The 23,723-nt window shown below is 24.7% G+C and overlaps 1 protein-coding gene across 2 annotated transcripts; it reads right to left on the minus strand.

Annotated features, from left to right (window-relative positions):
* Nucleotides 1-27: 27 nt before the first annotated feature.
* Nucleotides 28-22,493, minus strand: LOC105249359 (G protein-activated inward rectifier potassium channel 3). 2 transcript variants are annotated; one of them, XM_025413293.1, is made up of 11 exons: nucleotides 22,446-22,493; nucleotides 21,117-21,431; nucleotides 13,488-13,602; nucleotides 12,883-13,115; nucleotides 11,760-12,033; nucleotides 11,458-11,650; nucleotides 11,143-11,370; nucleotides 10,133-10,368; nucleotides 9,620-9,858; nucleotides 9,341-9,515; nucleotides 28-204 (listed from the first exon to the last, which is right to left on the minus strand). In XM_025413293.1, the coding sequence occupies exons 2-10, from the start codon at nucleotides 21,341-21,343 to the stop codon at nucleotides 9,341-9,343; spliced, it is 1,920 nt and encodes a 639-aa protein (XP_025269078.1). In that variant the 5' UTR covers nucleotides 21,344-21,431; nucleotides 22,446-22,493; the 3' UTR covers nucleotides 28-204. The 2 variants fall into 2 exon arrangements, with proteins under 2 accessions (XP_025269078.1, XP_025269079.1); XM_025413294.1 differs by lacking the exon at nucleotides 28-204 and adding an exon at nucleotides 7,495-7,512.
* Nucleotides 22,494-23,723: the final 1,230 nt, after the last annotated feature.

Consider the following 23,723-nt stretch of genomic DNA (forward strand, 5'->3'; position numbering starts at 1 on the left):
CATCCCAATCCTCTCGATCATCATCTCTTTGATTTGAATTTATTTAGATCAATTGTGCTTATTTTATTTATTTTAGTACATGTTATTTATATTTTTGTTTTATTTCATTGAGTTGAGACGCGATAATTTTGAGTTGATCCGCAAAATAAAAGATGGATTATCCAGCATCATTAGACGATCTTAAGCTCCGACCTCTCATCGACACTGTGAAAAATAAAAAATTGCATTTAACAAATATATATTTTTTACTCTTTAAATATCTTTTTAAATAAATATATTTACATATGATACAAAAAAGCAGCTTGTTATATTCAAGTATTGCACAATATTTTCGAATAAGCAAAAGAGAAAAAATTTCATAGTATTATAAAATTGCACATATTATTATCAATAAATCTGGTAATAAATAGTAACTGACATTTCAATATATCTTATGATTAAACATTTTCAATTAGAATAATTAATAACTATATAGCAATCAGCAATTAGCAATAATTATAATATTAATGACGCATTAGCAAAATGACACGAAATGTGCGCATAATTGAGCTGATTATTTTACTATGTATGCATAAATTTTATCAAGACATTTTGTAAAAATGTAAAACAAGAGGTAATTGAACAATCATTTTTAAAACATCGTAAATTTATATTAGCAAAGAATAAAGATTATTTATATTTTTGTCTCAAAAGTTTTCCTCTTATATAGTCATCTATTGTACAATGTGTCTCTCATTTTAGTCTATTACTTGAAATATATTATTTGATTATTTATAAGATATAAACATAATTTTCATTTAATAATAAAATATTTAGCGGTCAATAAACTCTGTAATTTTTATTCATTACATTTACACACACATACACACACACACACACACACACACATATATATATATATATATATGTATGTATAAATGTGTGTATGTATAATGTGTGTGTGTGTGTAATGTATAAAAATAATTATTAAAGTAATTATTTGATATCTTGTTAACGTTTCTATATCGAAAATTATTACATATTCGAAAAAAGTTAAAATTTATTTCTTTATAGAACAGAATTTTAAAAAAATTTGAATATCTTTTCTATTTAATTTATTAATAATATTATGTAGTCGCAATTAAGAAATTAATTATAAATGGTATTGATGAAAAAAAAAACAAATACATTTATTAGGCAGTAATTAATCAAATTATTAAATAAATATAATCCTCATATATATATATATATATATATATATATATATATATATAGATAGATACACATATATATATATATATACACACATATATATATATATATATATATATATATATATATGCGCTTTTTATAAAGAATTTTTATAAAGAAAACGGCGTACCTTTTAAAACGACGATTTTTCCGCGCTTTTTCAGTTCAGATCGAGCATACGTACGCACGTCACATTCACAACTGTTTCAGATTCGCTCGCGTTCATCCGCTCGATTCACATGAGATCTCGTCATGGCGTTTACCTCTTTACAGCGCGCAGGCGGGGATAATACGTACGCCTTAATCACACACGTATAAAGCCTATTTCAAATGATCTAATGTAAAAAGAGGGTTCATATACTTGTAAGTAAAATTATCTTACATCTACAAACATTTTTACAATACTTATAGCCGTACATAAAATTATGGATAGATTATGTCAAATTATAGAAAATCTAAAAAAAGTATTTTCGTCGAATTATTACATAATATTTTATACTTTTTATTTACAAGACACAATATTAAGCAGAGATATTTAAATAAATTAAATAAAATTATATATATAATCTTCAGGACATCTAAAATAAGTTATAGAAGATATTTTTGTAAATTTGTATTTTGAGATTAAAGTTTTAAAAAAATATTGTCTATTTCTAAAGAGAAGCAGATTTCAGCTCTGCTTTTCTCAAGTACATATATATTAAATATTATTATATTATATTATCCTCATTATAGACATTATGTTATTTACAATATGATTATTAAAATATTCATTTAATATATGTATTACGTTATCTATGTATCTATATAATTAAGTTATATAAATATTATTTATTATATATATATATATATATATATATATATATGTAAATATAAATTAGATCATTCGGTTGTTGAGATGGACTATTACTTGAATATTTAAGATATGAAAACATATTGACACATGTTGTTTATACATTTGATGTTTCAATTATATTTAGTTCATCTAATTAATGGTTTTTAAGCTGCCAATAAATTTATTAATTTTCAACATTAAATAATCCTTTTTTATTACATTGTTTGATCAATCCAAATAGCAATATTTATAAAGTTTTGAAACAATCCATCTATTTGTAAAAATAAGATAATTAAACAAATTTTGATAGGAATAAATGGTCTACTTTTAAAAGAAACAAATTTCTTTTTGTTAAATTATTTATTTTCTCAAATATTCATTTAAGATTACATAGGTTTGTAGATAATTCTACAAATTTTATATAATTATTTTTATATACAAATAGAAACATTGATAATATCAGTGAAAAAATATTCTATTTTTCGGATAGATATTTTTGGTATAGAAAAATAACAGAGGAATGTTATTTTCCTATTGGCAATAATAATAGCATAAATGATTGTTTGTATAAGTTTTGAACAAATTTAAAAATTTCTGTAAATTCCAAAAATTATTTTAACAATTAAGTTAATAATAAGTAATAATAGTTTGTTCCCTTTAATTTCAGCTTACAATTTTTATATTTAAAAACAATTGTTTATAATCTTGTAAACACTAATCTTCCAATAATCATTTTCAATTCAATTCTCAAAACACTATTGCCTTTATTTAATAATTTATTTATCTTATATCATGCTCCAGCTTAATTGTATATTAAGAAAAAAATAAATTTTCATTCTGACTTTTTATTTTATTCTTTTTATTTTATTTATTTATTTAACATTAAAATATAAATATTAAGAAATGTGAAAATGTGTATTTTAGTTAATTTTTTATGTATAAGTGAAAGAAAGAGATATTTTAAATAGATATATTAGGAGAAGTGATTTATTTTTAATGAAAAGATTCTTTAAAAAGGATGATCTAGTCATCTAATCAAAATTTTCAATTATTATATATACTCTCTATATACATAAATATGTATATACACATATATATATATATATATATATATATATATATATATATTATCATTTATAAAAATAAGTATAAAATTTTAAATATAATATACGAAACCAAATTATTACATGTATAAAATGATATTTTTCTTAATATCATATCTAATGCAATATAATGCATCGCTCCGCTTTCCGCATGTTTCCTCCCATGCCGGAAACAGATCTCAACGGCACGCGAGGACACATGAAAGTCTCTATTAACCCTATATAGATTTGCGGATCTATATAGATTCTCTACATAGTGTATCTAACCGAATGTGAGAGAATTTTAAATATTTTACTTCGTTATTTTCTAACAACAAATACCTTATCAATATATACAATAAATTTTTCTCAAATTATTCGATATTTTCTCGAATTATTAGATTATTAGAGATTATTTTCTCTGTTACTTTTTGAAATTTCAAAAAAAAACTAATTTTCCATCGATCTTCAAAATGATGACAAAAAAACTTTCAATTTTTTAATATACAAAAAATACTTCACATTTGAAACTTTAATTTTAAAATTATATAATCAATAATAATGAAAAATAAAATTGTTTGCACACAATTTTTTTATTTTCAGTAGATATTAAAATTTGTAAAAAAATTTTAAATTTTTAGGCAGATATTAAATTTGATTAAAGTTTTAAATTTCATTTTACATATCATTTAAAAGAAAAAGATTTAAATTAATATCCACGCAATTTTTCAATCCTGCTGGACTCAAAATCAGATAATCCCTTATTAAAATTTCATATAATCCGTTATTAAAATTTTGAAAGTTTGTGAAGAATTTATCAATAAGAATAAAAAATCTTCGTATATTTTCCCTAATCGGTATGATAATGTATATTTCTGAAACCACGGAAAGCGCATTTTATTTTAAAATATTTATATTTTGATTTACACACCTTCACGAATTTTGCGCATGTTCATTTGATGATTCATTTTCAAATGGAATCATCAAAAACTTTTTTAATTCTTTTAGGATTTTTTGTATAAATCCGTAAATTTTCTTTCGTTACACATCATTGCAAAAACTTAAGTTATCATATTCCACAACAAGAAAATACGTGCGATGTTCCGCGACGGCAAAGCAAACTTCGCGAAACTGCGAGTTAGTTTGTATTGACGAGAAGACTCGCATCAACGGGCTTTTTCGATGACGTCAGACCTCTTCTACGTTTCATTCACCATCTCCCCCTCTCTTTTTCTTTCTCATTTTATCCTATTCTTTTCTTTTTCTATCTCTCAATAACCTTCTATTACCTCCTACTCATGAGATCGAGAGCCAGAGATCGCGAAAGTTCCGTGTCTTCACGGTCGAGTCCATGAGTTTATTCGAAGTTTTCATGGAATCTAACAGCTGTATTAGATATACATATATGCATCTTTTGCATATTTTTGTAATTCTCTTCAATATTTTTTTAAATTGAAATCACTGAGAGAATCAAAAATATATTTTATCTTAATTAATTTAAATGTAATAATGATTTTGAATACAAATTGAATGCAATACTTACACAAATTTTAATATACTAGAATATTATAATACTATTTATTATTTAATAAAATCTAAAATATATTATTTAATCGACAGAATTATATTAAAACAATCATGCTAATTTTTTTCATATTTGAAAAAGAAAACTTATACAGATAAAGTCAATATATAGATATATAGTCATTGCTAAGCTTATGAGCACTCGGACTGTCAAAATACAAAATTTCCGCAACAACAACATATTCATGCTCTACACTTATCATGTTATTATAAATACTAAGAGAAATCACAATTTTCTTTGTTCTTCAAAAGCATCCTCTTAAATAAGATAAATAAAATCTGTCACTGTTTACTAATTCTTTTCTTAAAAAATACATAAGTTAAAATAAGTGATCTCCGTGATGAGACAACAGATTTAACTTGTTAATTCTTTTAAGCTATTATTATATATCTACGACGGTTGTGAATCAAATTATGCGCGCATACGTCCATGTCGAGGTAATTGCAATTATTATATCGGCATTAATTGACTTGCCACGACAAACGCGGTTTTTTCTTATTCTCAGCATGACAAAAAGTATTTGCTGTAATTAATTTTAGACGTTATGAAATGTATTATCAAATGTATTATTGTAATTAAAATATATTTATTATATATTTTATAATTACATATACGCACTTTAGTACATTTTTTAATTATGTATATATTTTATATTGCATTGATGTGAAGAGAGCGCTTTATTTTTTCGTAGATATTTTTATATACGTATATTGATGTATTAACATTATATCACAAAACGCTCACTTATTATTTAATAAAATATGTTATTTATTATTTCAATATTATATTATTTCTATAGAATTATATAGTTTAAAACACAATTATATACTATAAAGACTTTTACTATCACTATTATATGCTATACATGAAGAAAATTCATTAATTCTTTATTTTCTATGATAATAATAAAGCTCTTTCTAGATTTGGTTGAAAACAATTAATTTAATAATAAAATATGTCTATTATATCGGATTAATCAAAAAAAGGAAATGTCTATAAATTTTGTCGTCATATAATTTGTAATTGAAGTGAAATTGCAATGTGTGTAAAGTCCGGTTTGAAGACATCTCGGTGACAATGGCCATCATCTAGGATGTCATCGCGTTAAGAATAAAAAAAGCGTATCACCTTGCAACTACAAACGCAAATTACAAACGCTCCGTCTGTCTGTCCTCGGTCTGATATGCAGATTTGTTCAGTGCTATCGCGCCGTGAATCGCGATTTATGTGGCCGCGAATTTACTTACAGTCCGTGAAAACATTCTGCGAATCTTACAAATGAAATAATAAAGAATTATATATTGTAAACATTACGAACAACTTAATTTCATTTCAAATTTGAATACTGCTATAACTTGTACACATTTCTAAATATTGATATACATATAATGCATATAAAAAATTAATTCAAGGAAATTTAATTTTATAAAATATGCATATATATTTTGAGAATTCTATATTACATTATTAAAAAATGACAAATATATACACACATATGTATGTATACAAGCTGATACGTTTTAATCTTAACAGGTAAATATTTTTAAAAATATGCAAGAACGAAAAAATGTTTTAGACAAAAATTGTATGGTTTCATAGGAGACATAAGGTGACCTCATAACTCGAAAAGTACTTAACGAAAAAACATTTAATTATAGTGTTTTGGAAAGCTCTCGAAATAAGCTTCAAGAATGTATAATAAAAAATAAGAGATTCCATTTGAGAAATTAAAGGTAACTTTCGCGTGATCTTCAAAATGACTATCCAAGGTCAAATCATTATCACCATCTTATGTCCCCCTTGAAACCATGCAACTTTTGTCTGAAACATTTGTTTGTATCTCACATATTTTTCAAAATATTTACCTGTTAAGTTTAAAATAAATCACCCTATATAATTATATGTAAATATATGTGAATTTATCTTCAATCTATTATTATATCAATAATTATTATAATATAATCATATATATATATATATATATACATATATATATATATATATATATATATATATAAAATTAGATATAAACCTGAATTATCCTATATGCATTGAATAAATATATAAACATTTAATTGATCAAGATTATGTGTATGTTTGTTAATGTAATCATTCTATAAATTTTATAGAATTCGCAAATCTATAGCTCGCGTTTTCATGTTCAAGGATGTCCTAAAACAAGCCGAATTTAGCAACGAACATTATCTAAATTGTCCTAACTGGAGCACAAAGATATCATGTAATGCATAAGTGCAACTTAAGTTCCTCTAACTACGCCATATCCGGGCCTTAATGATTAAAGAGTCTGGTTAAGCGATAGCTCTCATAGTGCTATTGTATGTCGATGTAATGTTTCCTGATCTATGAAATAATAATGTGTTTTTATCTCGTTCTATTTAAATAATTCAAACAAAATTAAAACAATAAATTATCAAAAACAGTTTGGCGAAAAAGACATATTTTAGAAAAATCAACAAATTAAAGAAATCTTTTTTCATGCGTATGATTTATTTGCAATTTTTGCAAAATATTTATATGTTTACAATCTTTTCAATTCATTCTAGAACTTCGTATAAATATTACAATATATCGTCGTAATATTACAATTTATCTTCGTATAAATATTTACAATATATACCAACGTACATATATTATAACGTTAAAATTATATATATAAGTTTTTAAAATATAATTGTGATAATAAATATTTTATCTATAATTATTGTAATCTATATAAGAAAATTATCTATAAAAGAAATTTTTTTAAACAGCTTCTAGATCTGAAAGTAATATTTAAAGTGTAACAAATTAATTTTGATTAAAAAAATAAAATCTATCTATCTAGTTATTGAATATAAAAATCTAGTTATTGAAAATTAAAAATAATAAATATATTTTTATAATCGTTTCTGCAATCATTCAAATAACGAAAGTGGTAAAACGCAAACTACATAATAATAAGCATAAAAAAATTTTATACAAAAATTATTTAAATTGTCAGGATTTGAGAATTTAAATTATAGTAAATTATAAATTTAGAAAAAAATCCAATATTCAAAAATACGAATTTAAGCTAGATTTGTCTTCTAAATAATTTTTCAGGGAGTTGGTTGAAGAATAGATTGCAAAAAAGGATTGATTGTATATCCCGAGGGTCACAGAAGATAAGTGGAATGAGTTTAGTGCCGGGAAGTGCCCTCATTATCACACTAGTCAATCTTTTAATCTCCCGTCGCGCGTTTAAAATGTTCGTCATCACATATTATATACGCGTACGATAGTTAAATTCTCGGGATCCAATATCATATATAAAATAAGGATAATTTTTGCTAATTAATTTTTTGCATGTAATTAAGGATATATCTCCGATTAAACAAGTAATTTTATTTCTTGTATTTTTTATATATTTATCTTTCCACAAGATAAAATTAAAAGTTTATCCAGTTCTATTTTATATAAATCAATTGAAATTTTTCACACACACAATAGAATGCACTTGTAATATAATTATATTATATTGCAATTGTAATTTCAATAATGCATAATATCACATCACTATTATTTTATCTCAACAGAGTATTGCATTATATATATATATATATATATATATATATATATATATACATATACATACATACACACACACACACACATACACACACACGCACACACACACACAGGGTGTCCTAAATCACCCGTACACTTCTTTTAAAATGAAAATAAATAGCTTTTATAAAAAATGAACAATTTTTAAATAAATTGGGTACATCCTATCAAATGGTGATATTTTCAACTTTTGATTCCGACCGGAAATACGCCATTCGGATCGGAAGTTGAATTTTTTTAGGGGAACATGGTACTTTTTATTACAGATTCGAATTGTACGTAAAAAAATAAGAAACTTTTGTATCAAACGTTTTTTCTAAAAGTGCTTTTGTCAATCTTAAAATTGATCTTGAAAGTAACTGTGATGAAATAATGAACTTCAAATATTTTGTTTAAACATACACCTCACTCATTCAAAAACGTGTGTGTGAACGTTTATAAGATATCGTATATTCAAGCACACACACATCCTTGTCATTAGTTGCGCCACAGGAACATTTGAAGTTCATTATTTCCATTACTATTTGATAGAGCGTACTCGACTTACTTAAAAATTGTTCGCGATTTTTTATAAAAGCAATTTATTTTCATTTTAAAAGGGGTGTACGAGTGGTACACCCTGTATATACATATTCAATTTTTAATCACTCTACTCTTATAACTTTTTACATTGAGTATTGCGAGAAATTGATTTAAACAAATTAAAATGGTTTTATTTAAAAAAATAAAAATAAAAAACTTTTTGGCGCCCAAAAAAATTTAAGACCAAAGCACTTCCAAAATTTAATTATGAAGATATCTTAAAAAGCAATTTCTAGTGACTTTAGTTCTAGTTTACTCTATGTATCCAAAACAGAGATTAAAAATAAAACTACATAATTATTATACATAATATATGTATATATTTAATCTTTATTTAAGTTACATTTTAATCTGCATTCCTTGAGAAATATAATGTTGTAGTTTCTACTATAGAAAAATAATAAATTTTATAACACTTACCTATGTTTGTTCAGTTGGATTTGTGTTTTGGGAGTGGGTACGATTCGTGAGCGTTTTCTCCTCAAAAATGAAGCTTATTTTCTTGGAAGCATTTTTGCCTATATAATCATCGCACAAGCTAGATCTTCTAAATGTAGGATACTGCATCTCTGTAGAGTCCGCAAGATTTCTCTGTCTGTTTTAAGAAATTCAAATGAATTAAATTATTATTATAATAGAATCTCAAGAACGAATTCTAAATACAATAGATTTCTAGAAAATATCGTGCTTTTGATTCACCTAATATCTGGATTGCTTCTAGGTATCTTCTTCAAGTCGCTTTCTTCATCTTCCTCTGTGATCGATGTAGAACTTGCTTTTTCATTCTTTTTTGAATCTAATGTTGACTTTGATTCACTCTGTTGCGTTATGTTTTCTTTCCCATTTTGTTCTTTGCTTTTCTGTAAAGATGCATTAATATTTTGTAGGACACAATCATAATTTTCATCCTTTGAGTTATCGTGTTCCTCTTTTGTTATCTGAATATTAAAAAAAAGAAATTAATTACAATTTGCAAATTATCATACATTCTCCAATTAAAAATTTGTTATAACATAAATTATTTTATTTGAACAGTAAACTTGCGCGATATCACATTCGAAGTATCCCAACAAATCTTAAAATACAAAAATAAGAAAGAAAGCAGATATATATTTTTAAATTTTCTCTAAATGGCATATAATAAAAATAGTAAAATATTCTGTACATATGTAATTATTTATTATTAATGATTTTATTTTATTTTTTATTTACCTCATTCTGCGCGTAAAAACATGATATATCGGAATGTGTATTGATACTCTCTCGTCTACAAGAACCATCTGGTGCGGTGATTAGCACAGGAATCGGATTCGCAGGTGTTATTGGCTCTGATACTTGCATGTGCAAACCACCAGTTGAAGATCCCAAACTCGACCCAGAAGTCATAGTTAATGAACTGCTGCTGGAGGTATCGCGATATTCCGGAAATAGACTTGAATTAGGATGTCCTATAAATGTAATTATCAAGATTAATTCAGAAAAATTAATATAAAAAGAGATAATATATCGAATAAAAACAAATATAACTTTTCTTTCTATATTTTATTTAATTGTAAATAAAATAGAAAAGCAGAAAAATAAAAAATGCGGATAAATATAAAATAAATAAAAAATAAAATAAATAAAAAGTTATTCTATTTCCTTTTATATTTTTTTATCATTTACTGAAGCAAGTTATCATTTTTTTATTGTTTTTTATTATTAATGTTTTTATATTTTATTGTTAATATTTTATTTCTGATTTAAAAAACTAAATAAATTCAAATAATCGATAAGCGACAAATCTGTAATCAATAAGAATTATTAATAATAATTACAATAAAAAATAAAAAATAAAATATTTGAAAATATTTTATTTTATTTTAATGTTAATAAATAAAATAAAATGCATTTATTTTAATTATAGAGAATTAAAATTAATATTTAACAAACTATAGCAATATAATTAACTGCCGTTCGTTGACAAAGTCTCACACCGACACATCGTTTTTATCTTTCGCTTTTAAATTTATTAAGATGTAATTGATCGTGCAAACGTGACGTGTGCATTTTACAACACTATGATTTATATCTGTCGTTTGATTTTATTTACTTGAAAAGAACTACAATCATATGGTCGAAACGTCAACGTAATCAATAAACAACAAAAAATTTCTGGCTAGTTTTGGTCGATTATATTATTTCCAACGATCCTTTAAATAAAAAGAATAATAAATTTTTACCAGCTTTTGTATCGCTGCGATGTATTGCTCGAATACGATCGAGATCAGCAGCCGAGCAGAGTGGAGTATCCACTTCATAAGTATTATTAAAAAGACTATAATTGACCTCGTATTCGCCGGTTTCTTTGCGGAAGGAAATGATGGATTGGAACCGATGACCCCATAGTATCTCTGATGGTAGATATGAACTTCTTGCTTGCGTTGTCATACCAGTAGATTCGATCACACCTATCGATATTATTAATCATTATTATCACATTATTAAATATTTCGATCACTACTACAATATATATCAATAAAATATGACATTGTTACCTTCCAATATGACGACAATCTCGAACCGCTCTTGCAGCATATCACTGGCTGATATTCTATAGAGTGGCGAATATCGATCGATTTTGTGAACAATCGTGGTCGGCCATATAAAAAAAATCTTATCCTCCTCCCCGTCGCCGCCCACCTTCAATTCCGTCTGGAAGAACGGCAATAATTCACCTTCCTTCGTAATCTGAAACGTACGTGTACATACATTGACAAGCGTTATACAATTAATATACAATTAATTTCTTTACTACATTTTGTAAAGATATAAGGGTAGTACACAATCATAGTTCCACCTTTCTCTTGATCATTTGAGCGCGAACGTGAGCCTCAATGATGTGACTCTTACGCATATCACCGACACGAAACATCAGACAGGGCTGGCCATCTCGCTGACAGATGACAGCATTGCGCGAAAAGAGCAATGTTTGTGTGCGCTTTTTAGGTCGCGACAGCTTGGCGAACACGATCCCAACCATAAATGCCTGAAGAATCACCCCAGTCATTGATTGGATGCATAGGGTGAAAATTGCTTCGGGGCATTCGTCCGTCGTATGTTTCGATCCGTATCTATATATATGTCATTCATACTTTTATTAAAAACTTATATTTACATAATATTAAAATAACATATTATAATTATTATCATAAAAAGTAAAAAAGAAAATAGAAAAAGAAAATCGAAAAAAGAAAGAAATAGTAATAATAACAGAAACATAAGAATATTGATATATAATTATACAATTATAATAATTATAATTAATTCACTTTAATACTTTACACCGATAAATTTCAATTAAATTATACGAAAAAGTTCTACAAATTCTTTTCTTCTAGTTATTTATTTTTTTTTTATTTTCTTTCAAATAATGAGATGAATCTTTTCAATTACATTAATAACTACATTAATAGCTATGACAAATATATCAAACAAATTTATATAACGTAATATTTTATAATTTTTTCAACTTTTTATATTATACTTTTTATACTATACTTTAATCTTAATCATTTTCATTTTATATTATAATCAAAATTATTTAACTAATTGCATTGATTTCATATCTCTTTCGTGAATAGCTAATTTTTTAATAATGTTTAACAACGTTTTATTTTTCAAACTTTTTTTACATACACAAATGTGGATACTTTTATATATACTTAACATAAAATATTTCTTAGCGTTTCTAAATTTAAAAAGTGATAATTTAATTTAAAAAAAGAAGAAAAAAAATAAAAAATTGAAATAATAATTACGACGAAATAAAAAAAGAAAAATTTAGAAGAAAACTAGTGGTATAATAGTTATTAACATAATATAATTATAATAATGCAATAATAATAAAAAATTATTATAATAATATTAGTATATCATAATGTATGTATATGTTTTATATGAATGTGTATAATATAACTTACCCTATTGTATGCTGTGTTTCAACAGAGAATAGGAAGCAACTTGTGAAACTGCGTATATCCTTGACACAGGGAATGAAAGTGTGATTATTATAGTTGTCGAAATCAAGATCACCATGACTGTATGCGATTAACCACCATATAAGCGCAAATCCCAGCCAGGATAACAAGAAATTCATGGAAAATACTAAGAGCGTCCATCGCCATTGCGCATCTACCAACGTTGTAAAAATATCCTGAAAGAGAGAAATATTTTACTATATAAATTTTATTATAATAATTTTATGTAATTATTTACTTATACGGACCACCGCCCCATTTCAATAATTCTCATATATGTTATCAAGATCATCACTCTGAGTAATGTTATGAAAATTTTAGTCAGCGGTCATTATTTATTAAAAAGATATAAACAGCAATATGGCGGCGTGCGACGAAGCGGTGATTGAGGAGGGGAGAAGCTTTCGCCGCGCGCCAGCACACTCATCGCTACATACATACATTGTAAAATAATAAATTTAAGGAAATTAACACATATATATTTCTGTATGTTCTTCATATCTATTTTTTATGTTTCAACAATCTAATGTATTATAAAAGAAATTCACCTGAAGATATCGCCGACGTCGTTTGGCAACATTTCCTTGTACAACATTACAGTCGCCGTGTTTAAAAACAACTCTTTTTCGAACTCTTCTGGAACTAAATCTAGCATGGCGATACCTTAAAAAAAAGAAATTAAGATTCAGATTAATTTTTTTGGTGAATATTTACCTTTACACAGTCAGCCTCAAATGACTTGACATATATTATCAAGATTACTGCCCTGAGTAACATTCAAAAAGTTTCAGGCGTCGCTCGTTGTTTGTTAAAAAGTTTCACGAATTTCACATAATCTTTAAACATTTTGTGCACTTAACGGAATGTTTTTTTTACATATACGCGGTTATTTATTTATTTTTTATTTTTAATAAGAAATATTTAATAAATTCAGAAGTGGTATGAAGTGGTTTCGTTTTGTGTGGAAAGTTGCAAACGTACAATAATAGACCTCGTTTCGCACTGACTCAGGGTTGGGGACTATGTGAAATCAAATCTATGTGTAACCGTACAATAGGGATCTATTATTGTATGATTTCACATAAGTTTGCAACTTTCCACATGAAGCGAGATCCACCCCACACCAACCCTGAGTTAGTGCGAAGCGAGGTCTATTATTGTATGCTTCCACATAGATTTGCAACTTTCCATATGAAGCGAGGTCCATCCCATACCATCTCTGAGTCAGTGCGAAGCGAGGTCTATTATTATACGTTTCCACATGGGTTTGCAACTTTTCACACAGAACGAGATCCTCAATTATAATCAATATATATGCAAAGGTCAAAGAAATTAAGATGTTCTTTAATATGTTTATTCCTTTATAATTTTCAATACGAAAAATCTATTATTGTATGTATATGATGTCCAAAAATTTTGTGAGCCTTATAAAACTTCTTTTGTTTATAACTTTTTAATAAACAACAAGCGATGCCTAAAACCTTTTGGATGTTACTTAGGGCAGTGAAAATATGTATATGTCAAGTTCAAGTCATTTGGGACTGGCTGTGTAAAGGTAAATATTTATTCTTTATTTAATCTATATTTATTATTATCTATTGGTTATAAATAATATAACTTGTATGTACTAAAAAATAACAAATTTTCAATATATATTTAATATATATATTTTCAATATATATAATATATAAATAAATAATGTAAAAAATATATGTAATAAAAAAATAATTTAAAACACATGAGCAGATAAATATCTGATAGATAAATTAAAATCGCAGATTGTAAAAATGACTGTTTCCTGTAGAATAAAATGGAAATAAACATTAACAAATATGTATCAGTAACATTTTCAAACGCCAAAAAGCGCGTAGTGTAAAGTAGTCGTCGATCTATTTGCGTCACAGGTCAATATGTCAGGGTTGAGAGCTGTGTGAAATCACGCAAATTTAGAACGTCGTTTGCCAGACGATGTTGTTTGATTCGAACCTAGACGACGGTCGATTAATTCAAGATTTAATTTCATCAAGGATGATATGAACAAACTAGAGATGACTACATCTCTCCAATAATTTTCTATATAAGAGATGTAAAATACAAATATAATATTATGTCGCATCATAAAAATGAAACAAATGTATAATCAATTTTATATTTTTTATTTTATTTATATCTAATATATTTATATCTAATATATATATATATATATATATATATATATATGTTATAACTAATTAAATAAATTATTCTATTAATTTTGTAAAAAGAATTTTATGTGTGTGTGTGTAATATAAATAAAAATTTAATTTATTTTTGAATAAAACTAAAAATTTGAAATAAAAAAAATTTTTAACAATAATGTTAAAAATTGCGTTTATATGTTATATATAATCCCTCTTAAAAAATAAACATACTAAAAGTAAAAGAAATTTGTAATCGAAAATATAAAAAGTTGAATTAAATTTGCCTGATGTGATCTTCCAGTGAAAATATGTAGTTTCCGCGCTTAAGCTATTAAGTTTATTGCCGTTAGTTACCATAATCGCGGACACTTTCTCGTCTCAATGATACGTAGGCAGTTATTTCGAAACAAGAAATATTTCTCACACGCAATGAAGTATTTCCATAATAAAATGTAGACTGTGTTTATGAAATCTACTTATTCGACTAAAACCACCAAGATAATATTAGATTGTCGCGTATATAAAATATTTTTCTATACTTTTATAAACAGATAAAATGTTATACATATACATACATACATACATACATACATATATATATATATATATATATATATATATATATATGTAACATTTTATCTGTTTACAAAAGTACATAAAAACGTTTTATATACACGATAATCTAATATTATCTTGTGATTATATATATATATATATATATATATATATATATTTATTTATTTAAGATTTTATATATATATATAAAACTACAATACATACACATATGCACATACATATAAAGGACGGTTGACTAAGATACTAGGTACACTAAGTACCTAGTTATACTAGGTATGTATATGTCACATACACACATTGTATTAAAATTTACTTTATGAGAGCGTTTTTCTATAAAATTTTCGATACGGCATTTCATATATGCACACAATGGCATAATATTAAAAATTTATATTCAAAGACATGATGCTTAGAAATTTTTTTATATTAAGTTTTAAAAAATTTAGGAATAAACAATATTCGAAAATAATGAAATAATATAAATAAAACTGTATAAATAAAACCGAAATATGTCGTATAATCTAGAGTGTAAAATACAAAGAAAAAGTAAAAGGAAGATTATTTGACAGTTCCTCGCGTCAGGCTGCGTCACCGGAAGTCGTTGCTTTGATGATCATTATTGACACTTGCGACATCGTGATAATTATGATAGTTTGCTCTTTTCGCCAAAATGATGAATTCCTTTAACATTCAATGCGCGTCGTCCTAATTTTGTTATTTCTATTTTTCGCAATCAGCACAGTCATTTAATATTTATTTGAAATTATTTAAGATCACAGACAAGCTTTTAGCATATTGTAAAAATAAATAATGACTCATTCATATTCGAATTTTATTAAAAATAAAATAAAAATAAAATAAATTAAAGATAAAATAAAAATTTATTTATAATTTATATAAAAATATATATAACTATATAAAAAATATATAAAAAACTATATAAAAAATATATAAAAAACTATATAAAAAATATATAATATAATTTATTAAAAAATTTAAATATATTTTTATAATATATTTTTATAATATATTTTTATATATTTTTATAATATATTTAAATATATTTTATTATTTTATCGCATTCAATAATAATGTTCATCTCACAACACACAATATTATTATAATTTAGTTTTTTGAACTTTTAAAATTTTGTTCATCAAAAATATCGAAGCATCAATTCTTTTAACAAAAATAGAATAAAAGTAAATACAAAACAATTTTGTATTAATTAAATTTTAGAAAAGACGAGTAAATAATAAAATCCTTTTGTGAAATTACTTTTATGGAAATTTTAAGAAAATTTTTATTTTTATTTTTTTTTTAAACATTTTAAAACAATTTTAATTTGAATTTATAAAATGATAACTTTTTTTTATTAATAGTCTCGTTGAGGGTCAATTCCAAATTATTTAGAAAATCTACATTAAGGAATTAAAATTATAAGATGATGTAGATAATCTATATATGTATGTATGTATGTATGTATTATAGTACAAATACATCTTTGATTACATTTTATACAACAACGATATATGTATACGAAAAATCTATATTTTCGATTTAATTGAGTTTTTATTTCCTCTCCCAACTTTATATTAAACTAAATTAATCAGCGTAAGTGGACACAGATTAATTAGAATGTAATCATTAAAGAACCAAGGTTGGTTAAACATTATAAATGCAACGTCGGCTCTTCGCGGACGATTTTTCTTTCTTGGTACACAACAATCCTCTAAATTCGTTGAGTTGTCACAAAGAAAGGAGCTATTAATAACGTTAAACTTTCTAATATATAATATTTCTAAAAAAAAATATTATTTTGATGATTTACATATGAAAAAATTTATATATTTATTTACAATAAAAATAATATAAACTAATAATATAAACTAACTTGTAATAACTATTTTAACGATACAACAATATACTCCTAACTTAATAATAAAGTTGAATAGATTCTATAATATATATAAATATACATATATAAATATATATAATCTTTCTGCGTTTGCTTAGTAACAGAAAGCAGAATAGGTAAATCTGATAGATTTTTTAACGATTTTTTAAAAACGAATCAGACCGCAAAATTTCTAGAGAACGTCAGGTTTTTGACCAATTTGTAGTTAAAAAGTCCAAAAATATCTATTTCAATCAATTTCATGAATTTATTATGAGAGAATCTAATTTTGTAAAATATTTCTGCTAATGGCATTGTATCGTATTAGTCTTCACCTTTCTAATCCACTTTCAATTGCCCTCCCACGACTTTTTTTCGCTCAGACATACAAGTTAAGATTGGTCATGCATAATGCCATTCCAAGTCAAGTGTGTTACCTCTCTGTCTTACCACGAATCAAAATTCGAGTAAAAACATGAATTTTTGAACGCCTCCTGTCATTTTTTGAAAATGGCGAACAGAATCAAATAAAATATAAAATTTATCAAAACAACTGTATTAGATATTAGATATATTTTTGTATTAGATATATTTTACAGGACTTTTTTTGATAACCGAACCTGATAGATGTAAGCCTTTTCAAATTTCAAAATAGCGGATCTGCCATATTAATGCCTATGTAAATTTTCTTTGATGTAAATTTTCTTATAACTTTATACTTGTATATTTCAGCAAAAAAAAATCATGCAGCAGCAATCAAAAATGAATTTGAAAGGTGAAAACTAGTACTATACGATACTATTGACAAAAATATTTCAAAAAATTAGATTCTCATATAAATTCATGAAATTTGTCAAAATTGCCATTTTCGGACTATTTAACTATGAATTACTCGAAACCTGACATGTTGGGAAATTCTGCGACCAGATTCGTTTTTAATATTAAACAAATCTATCAGACTCACCTACTCTGCTTTTCGTAATTGATCCTCGCAGCTCTGTGTAATACTAAAACTTTATTTTTAATTTTTATTTACCAAGAACATATACAAGATTCACGTGTCTTTCAATATTTTTCAGGATATTTATTGCTTATAAATAATATGTCTTACAAATGAAAAAAATATTTTCAAAGATTTTTCTTTTCTTAGAAAAAGATGTTTTTTTCTCTTAAAATACAAATTTATTACCGGAACAAGATTTCTATTTTCGAGAAAAAAAAAAGATTTTCGGTAATCATTGGCGGTGAAGTAGCATCTGATGCGTTGTTATTTTTGGAGTCTCATAAAAGCGCGTATTGTGATTCAAATTTTACATCGTCGTACCTATTTTAAGGCTGTTAAATACGTTGAGCGCGTAATGTGTTTAACAAGCACTCAAAATTATTAAAACGTGCAACTTAAACGTGCCGTTATATAAAATTGTTTGATTTTAATTCATTAGATATTAACATAATTTTTTCTGATATTTTAAACTTTATAAGTTTCTTGATAACTATTTTATCTAGTATATGCTTTTTTGACAAAATGTCATATATTACTCTTTATTGTAAACAAAATTGTCTAAGGCAAATGCAGTTTAAATGATCGGTGCGACGACATTCTCACAACATTAACACACGCGGAAACGATAAGCTTTTTCCTATCGGCATTAGCTTATGCAATGTATGCATATTTGTACAAGGCTATAACTATTACTGTGAAAACACAATATTAACATTGAAATTTATAAAAAGTCATTTATGTTAACCTTATGAAGCTAAATTATACATGTTAGTTCAACAAATATTTATAAGTAAAATTTTTATACTTTGTAATATTATATTTTATAAGAAATATATTATATTAAGTACTTCTTGTTTATGTATATTAAAATTATGAGATATTTGAATAAAATAATATGCATAAAAAATTATTAAAATTATAATATAAGTTGTAATATATAAGATATCATTATTTTCATTTTCATATATTGTAAAAAAGATAGGAGAAAAAAAAATATATATAGATATTAATGTTAAATAAAAATACTATAACATTGAATAAATAAAAATTAACATTAAATCTTATATCTCATAATATTATAAATAATATTAATTCTTTGATATTAATGTTATTAATTCTTAATAGTTATTTTGTAAAAGAAAAAAACAACAGAAAAGAGTTTCTATGTTAAAACTAAAAAATTAAAATGCAATATTGCCTTATTTACAATAAAATGCTCGCAATTGTGACTATTTTCTATTTAAATGAAATAGTTTTGACAGAATGTCGTATATTATATTGGAAATAGTATATTGGAATAAGACTTATTTTTTAAAAACTGTTCCATAAATCTTGCTAACAATTTATTAAGATAAAAGATAGAAATAAGAGTAAGTGGAAAAGAATAAGAACACAAATAAGAAAGAATCACATCAAACAATTCTCGAAGTTAAAATATCACTAGATATTGACAGATAAAACACAAGACTGCTTTTAATTTATATTATAATGTTCAAGTTGCACGTTTTAATAATATTATAAATTGGCTTTGTAGCATCAAATGCTTAAAAATCTGTAATATAATGTAAACATAAAACATAAACTATAAAATATGCTAAAAAAATAAGCTAGAAATTAACTACCAATTGATTAAATCTATACAATGTAATTATTTAATTTCTTTCCCTTTCTTCTTTCTTTTTTTTCTATCTCTTTTTCTTTCTTCTTCTTTTCATCTCTTTTCTCTTTTTCTCTTTTCTGTACACAATAATTATAGATATACTAAAGTTTCTATGATGACTATATATGATTTTATTTCATTAATAATAATAAAAAAATTTTAATAATAATAAAATATTGATATTTAATAACAAAACAATTGATATATATATATATATATATATATATATATATATATATATATAAATTATATTAATAAAAGAAACAAAAGACAAGTAATTTGACTTATGTAAATAACAAATAATTTATTTATTTACATATGTAATTTCTTAAGTAATATAAGTAATTTTTTTGTAAAAAAAATTTTATTGCCATTTACTTACCAAAATGTCGCCAAAATGAGACAATAAAAACGAGACATTATCGCTTATTATTAATTAATCTGTGACTGTTTAATGACGTATTTTAAGTTCTAAACGGTACACCAATAATCAACCTACTGACTACGTTGTAACTTTTCGTTCGGAAAATTTTTGCGATAAGCGAAAATGAATTCAAATTACAATAGCGAGTCATTGGTATATTGCTTCACTATTATACTATGTTTTTTATTATATATTATAATTCTTAACATTATGATCGTCAATCAATATTGGTCAAATTACATTTATAAAATAAAAATAACATTTATAAAATAAAAAATTATATTGCTTTAACATCATATATCCATGATAAAAATATTTTATAAAATGAGAATTGTTGAAATTTCTAATGACATCATCATAAATTAATGAGAATCAGAGAAGAGAATAAAATGAATTCTATCATTATAGATTCAATCTTAAATTGTGGAATCTCTCACCTTAGCAAAGGACCCGATTCACCCTTAAAGCTAATCCTATTGCAGGCTCTCCTTTTAAACGCGCTTAAAATATCCCGTCTCTTCTGATTGACGGTTTCACCTGTCTCTTCAGCGGAATCTTCACCGCATAAATTTACTGCGACTGTGGCTGCCGGCATCGACGCGTATGCACTAATAATTTTTTCAAGGATACAGTTGCGAGATGGTAATCGAAGATTTGTCCTCATAGACCACTTTTTTCAATCTTCTTTTAATTCATTTACAATCAGTGTTCCAATTTTTAGTATATCAATTGATAAGATAATTGATAATTAACTGTCATAAAATTATAATAAAATTATAAAAACTTGATAATTTGTTTAGAATTATTTTTTAAATACATGTTTTTAAAATTAGTTAAAGTTAATTTTTAAAAAATCGATTTATTATTATTTTTTTTAATAAACTAGGAATATATTCCTTCGTTCTATTTCATGATTTCTTTTTTAAATTAAAAACAAAGATTTACAAATTTGTTTTCTATTTAATAATTGTAATATTAATTTAAGGAAAATAACTATGATTGGAAATAAAACTACGTTGATATAATAAAATGTAAAATTTTATATTGTACTTTAAAAAAATTGTAATACATTTAAAATTACTTTTTATATTTATAGAATTTTAATATCTTAAATTATGTAATTAGAAATATAATTGTATTTTAAATTTCATTGAGACATATGTATTTTAATATATTAAATATCTTTTAAATTGACATTGTGTATATTTTTCTTTCTATATTTAATTTCCATATAATATTGCATATTTCCAAATAAACATCTTTCCAAAAATGCAATTTATCTAAAAGGTATTTAAATACATATGAAGTTTATAAATAAGATATTTTTGATGTTAAAAATTATTTGATTTATCGAGAAATGAATGACGGATTTATTTTATCATCCTGCGAAATTTCGGTAAACAAATTCTAGGATTTATGATATTTTATAAATATCTTAAATATCTTAAATATCTTATAATACTTTATAAGGTATTTTTAATCATAATTGAATATCATAATTTAACATTTTAATTAGAAACACCTGTTCGGATATATATATATATATATATATATATATATATATATATATATATCACAATCCTCTATTTTCCATTATAGTTTTCTTTTATTGACTTTAAAGATTTTATTATATCTAAATATTTAAATATTCATAATTTATTAGACAATATGTATGTATATATGTATATATATATATATATATATATATACATACATATACATATATATATATATATTTATTTATTTATAATTATAAATTTATTTACCTTGTTTATATTTTTTAATTAAAACTTATTTTCCAGTAGTTTAATTTAGTCAACAATGTAATTTTTTTATATCATATATAAATATTTATATATTATATATTATATTTATGTAATAATTGATCAATCCTTTATAATGTGTCGAATGAGTATTTTATCAATCCGATCTTATCACTATATATTTCACGATTGGTTTCATCACTCAAAACACAAACTCATTCAACATGCTGCGGAAATGATAATATTGGAATGTCATATTTAATTATAATCAGATCCTTTTTTTTAACACTTCCAATATATAATATAAAAGTACACGTGTAAATTCGCGAATTTTATCGAGGATCCACGAGAACTATTGATAGTTTGTTCAGAATCGACAGCCGTCATTTTGCGCGCTCGATCGAGACTCTGCCGAGATTGCGGCAAAGTATGATCGCCAAGCGAAAATAAATCGTAAGAGTGCGCGTGGGCGAGCGTGAGCGTGAGCATGTACACGACCAAGATATGCACGTCATCGCGAAAGAAGGACGTGATGTGACGTGTGGCCGTACGTGTGCGCAAAGCAGATAAGGTTGCGACGCGGTTTTATCAATTTCGATTTTATAAACGCACTTAAAACAACAAATATAAATTGATACACAATTTTTGTAAGAAAATTCAAACTAACAAAAAAGCATGTTGTTTTATAAGAAACACAACAATCTCTTCATTGATATACTTTTTGTTGCTTTGTTATTGGTTGCATATAATAATAATAATAATAATTGAAAATTAGCGCGCGCGCAATTAGAAGTTCAAGATATTGAAAACGTAATCGCAGCAATTAGCAATTAGTGATTCGAAAGATTAAAAAGTTAGAGCAATTAAGATTTAGAAATTAACATGCAATTAAATATTTAAAAAATATACTTGTTTTTCTGTTATCTGGAATTTGACTAATTAACTTATTTGTTTTAGAAAGAATTGTAAAATATTTAAAAAAAATTTTTAGCGAATTTCGATCATCGGCATTTACACCACACTAAAGCACATTAAAGGCTGCTATATATGAAATATTTAAATACAAAAACATAATATATAAACACTTTGATAATGAAATAATAACGTATGTTTTGCTCAAAAAATAACAATATATTATGAATAAAATTTAATTATTTAAAATGTCTATGTTATATTATTTTCTTTCATTTAATAATTTCATGTATAGCAGCCTTTAATGTGCATTAATACAATGTAGTGCAAATGACCGAATGCGATTTGCTATTTTCTCTCTATTTCTAA

Source organism: Camponotus floridanus, unplaced genomic scaffold, assembly GCF_003227725.1.
Source record: "Camponotus floridanus strain SB8 unplaced genomic scaffold, Cflo_v7.5 scaffold64, whole genome shotgun sequence".
NCBI lineage: Eukaryota > Metazoa > Arthropoda > Insecta > Hymenoptera > Formicidae > Camponotus > Camponotus floridanus.

Excerpts from the sequence above, each read along its gene's own strand:
- LOC105249359 (XM_025413293.1), bottom strand. The coding sequence starts at position 21,343 with ATGAGGACAAATCTTCGATTACCATCTCGCAACTGTATCCTTGAAAAA. Across the intron at positions 11,651-11,759 it reads CTCAAATGATCAAGAGAAAG|ATTACGAAGGAAGGTGAATT; the intron begins GTGGAACTATGA and ends CGTACGTTTCAG. Across the intron at positions 11,371-11,457 it reads GATTGTCGTCATATTGGAAG|GTGTGATCGAATCTACTGGT; the intron begins GTAACAATGTCA and ends TAATATCGATAG.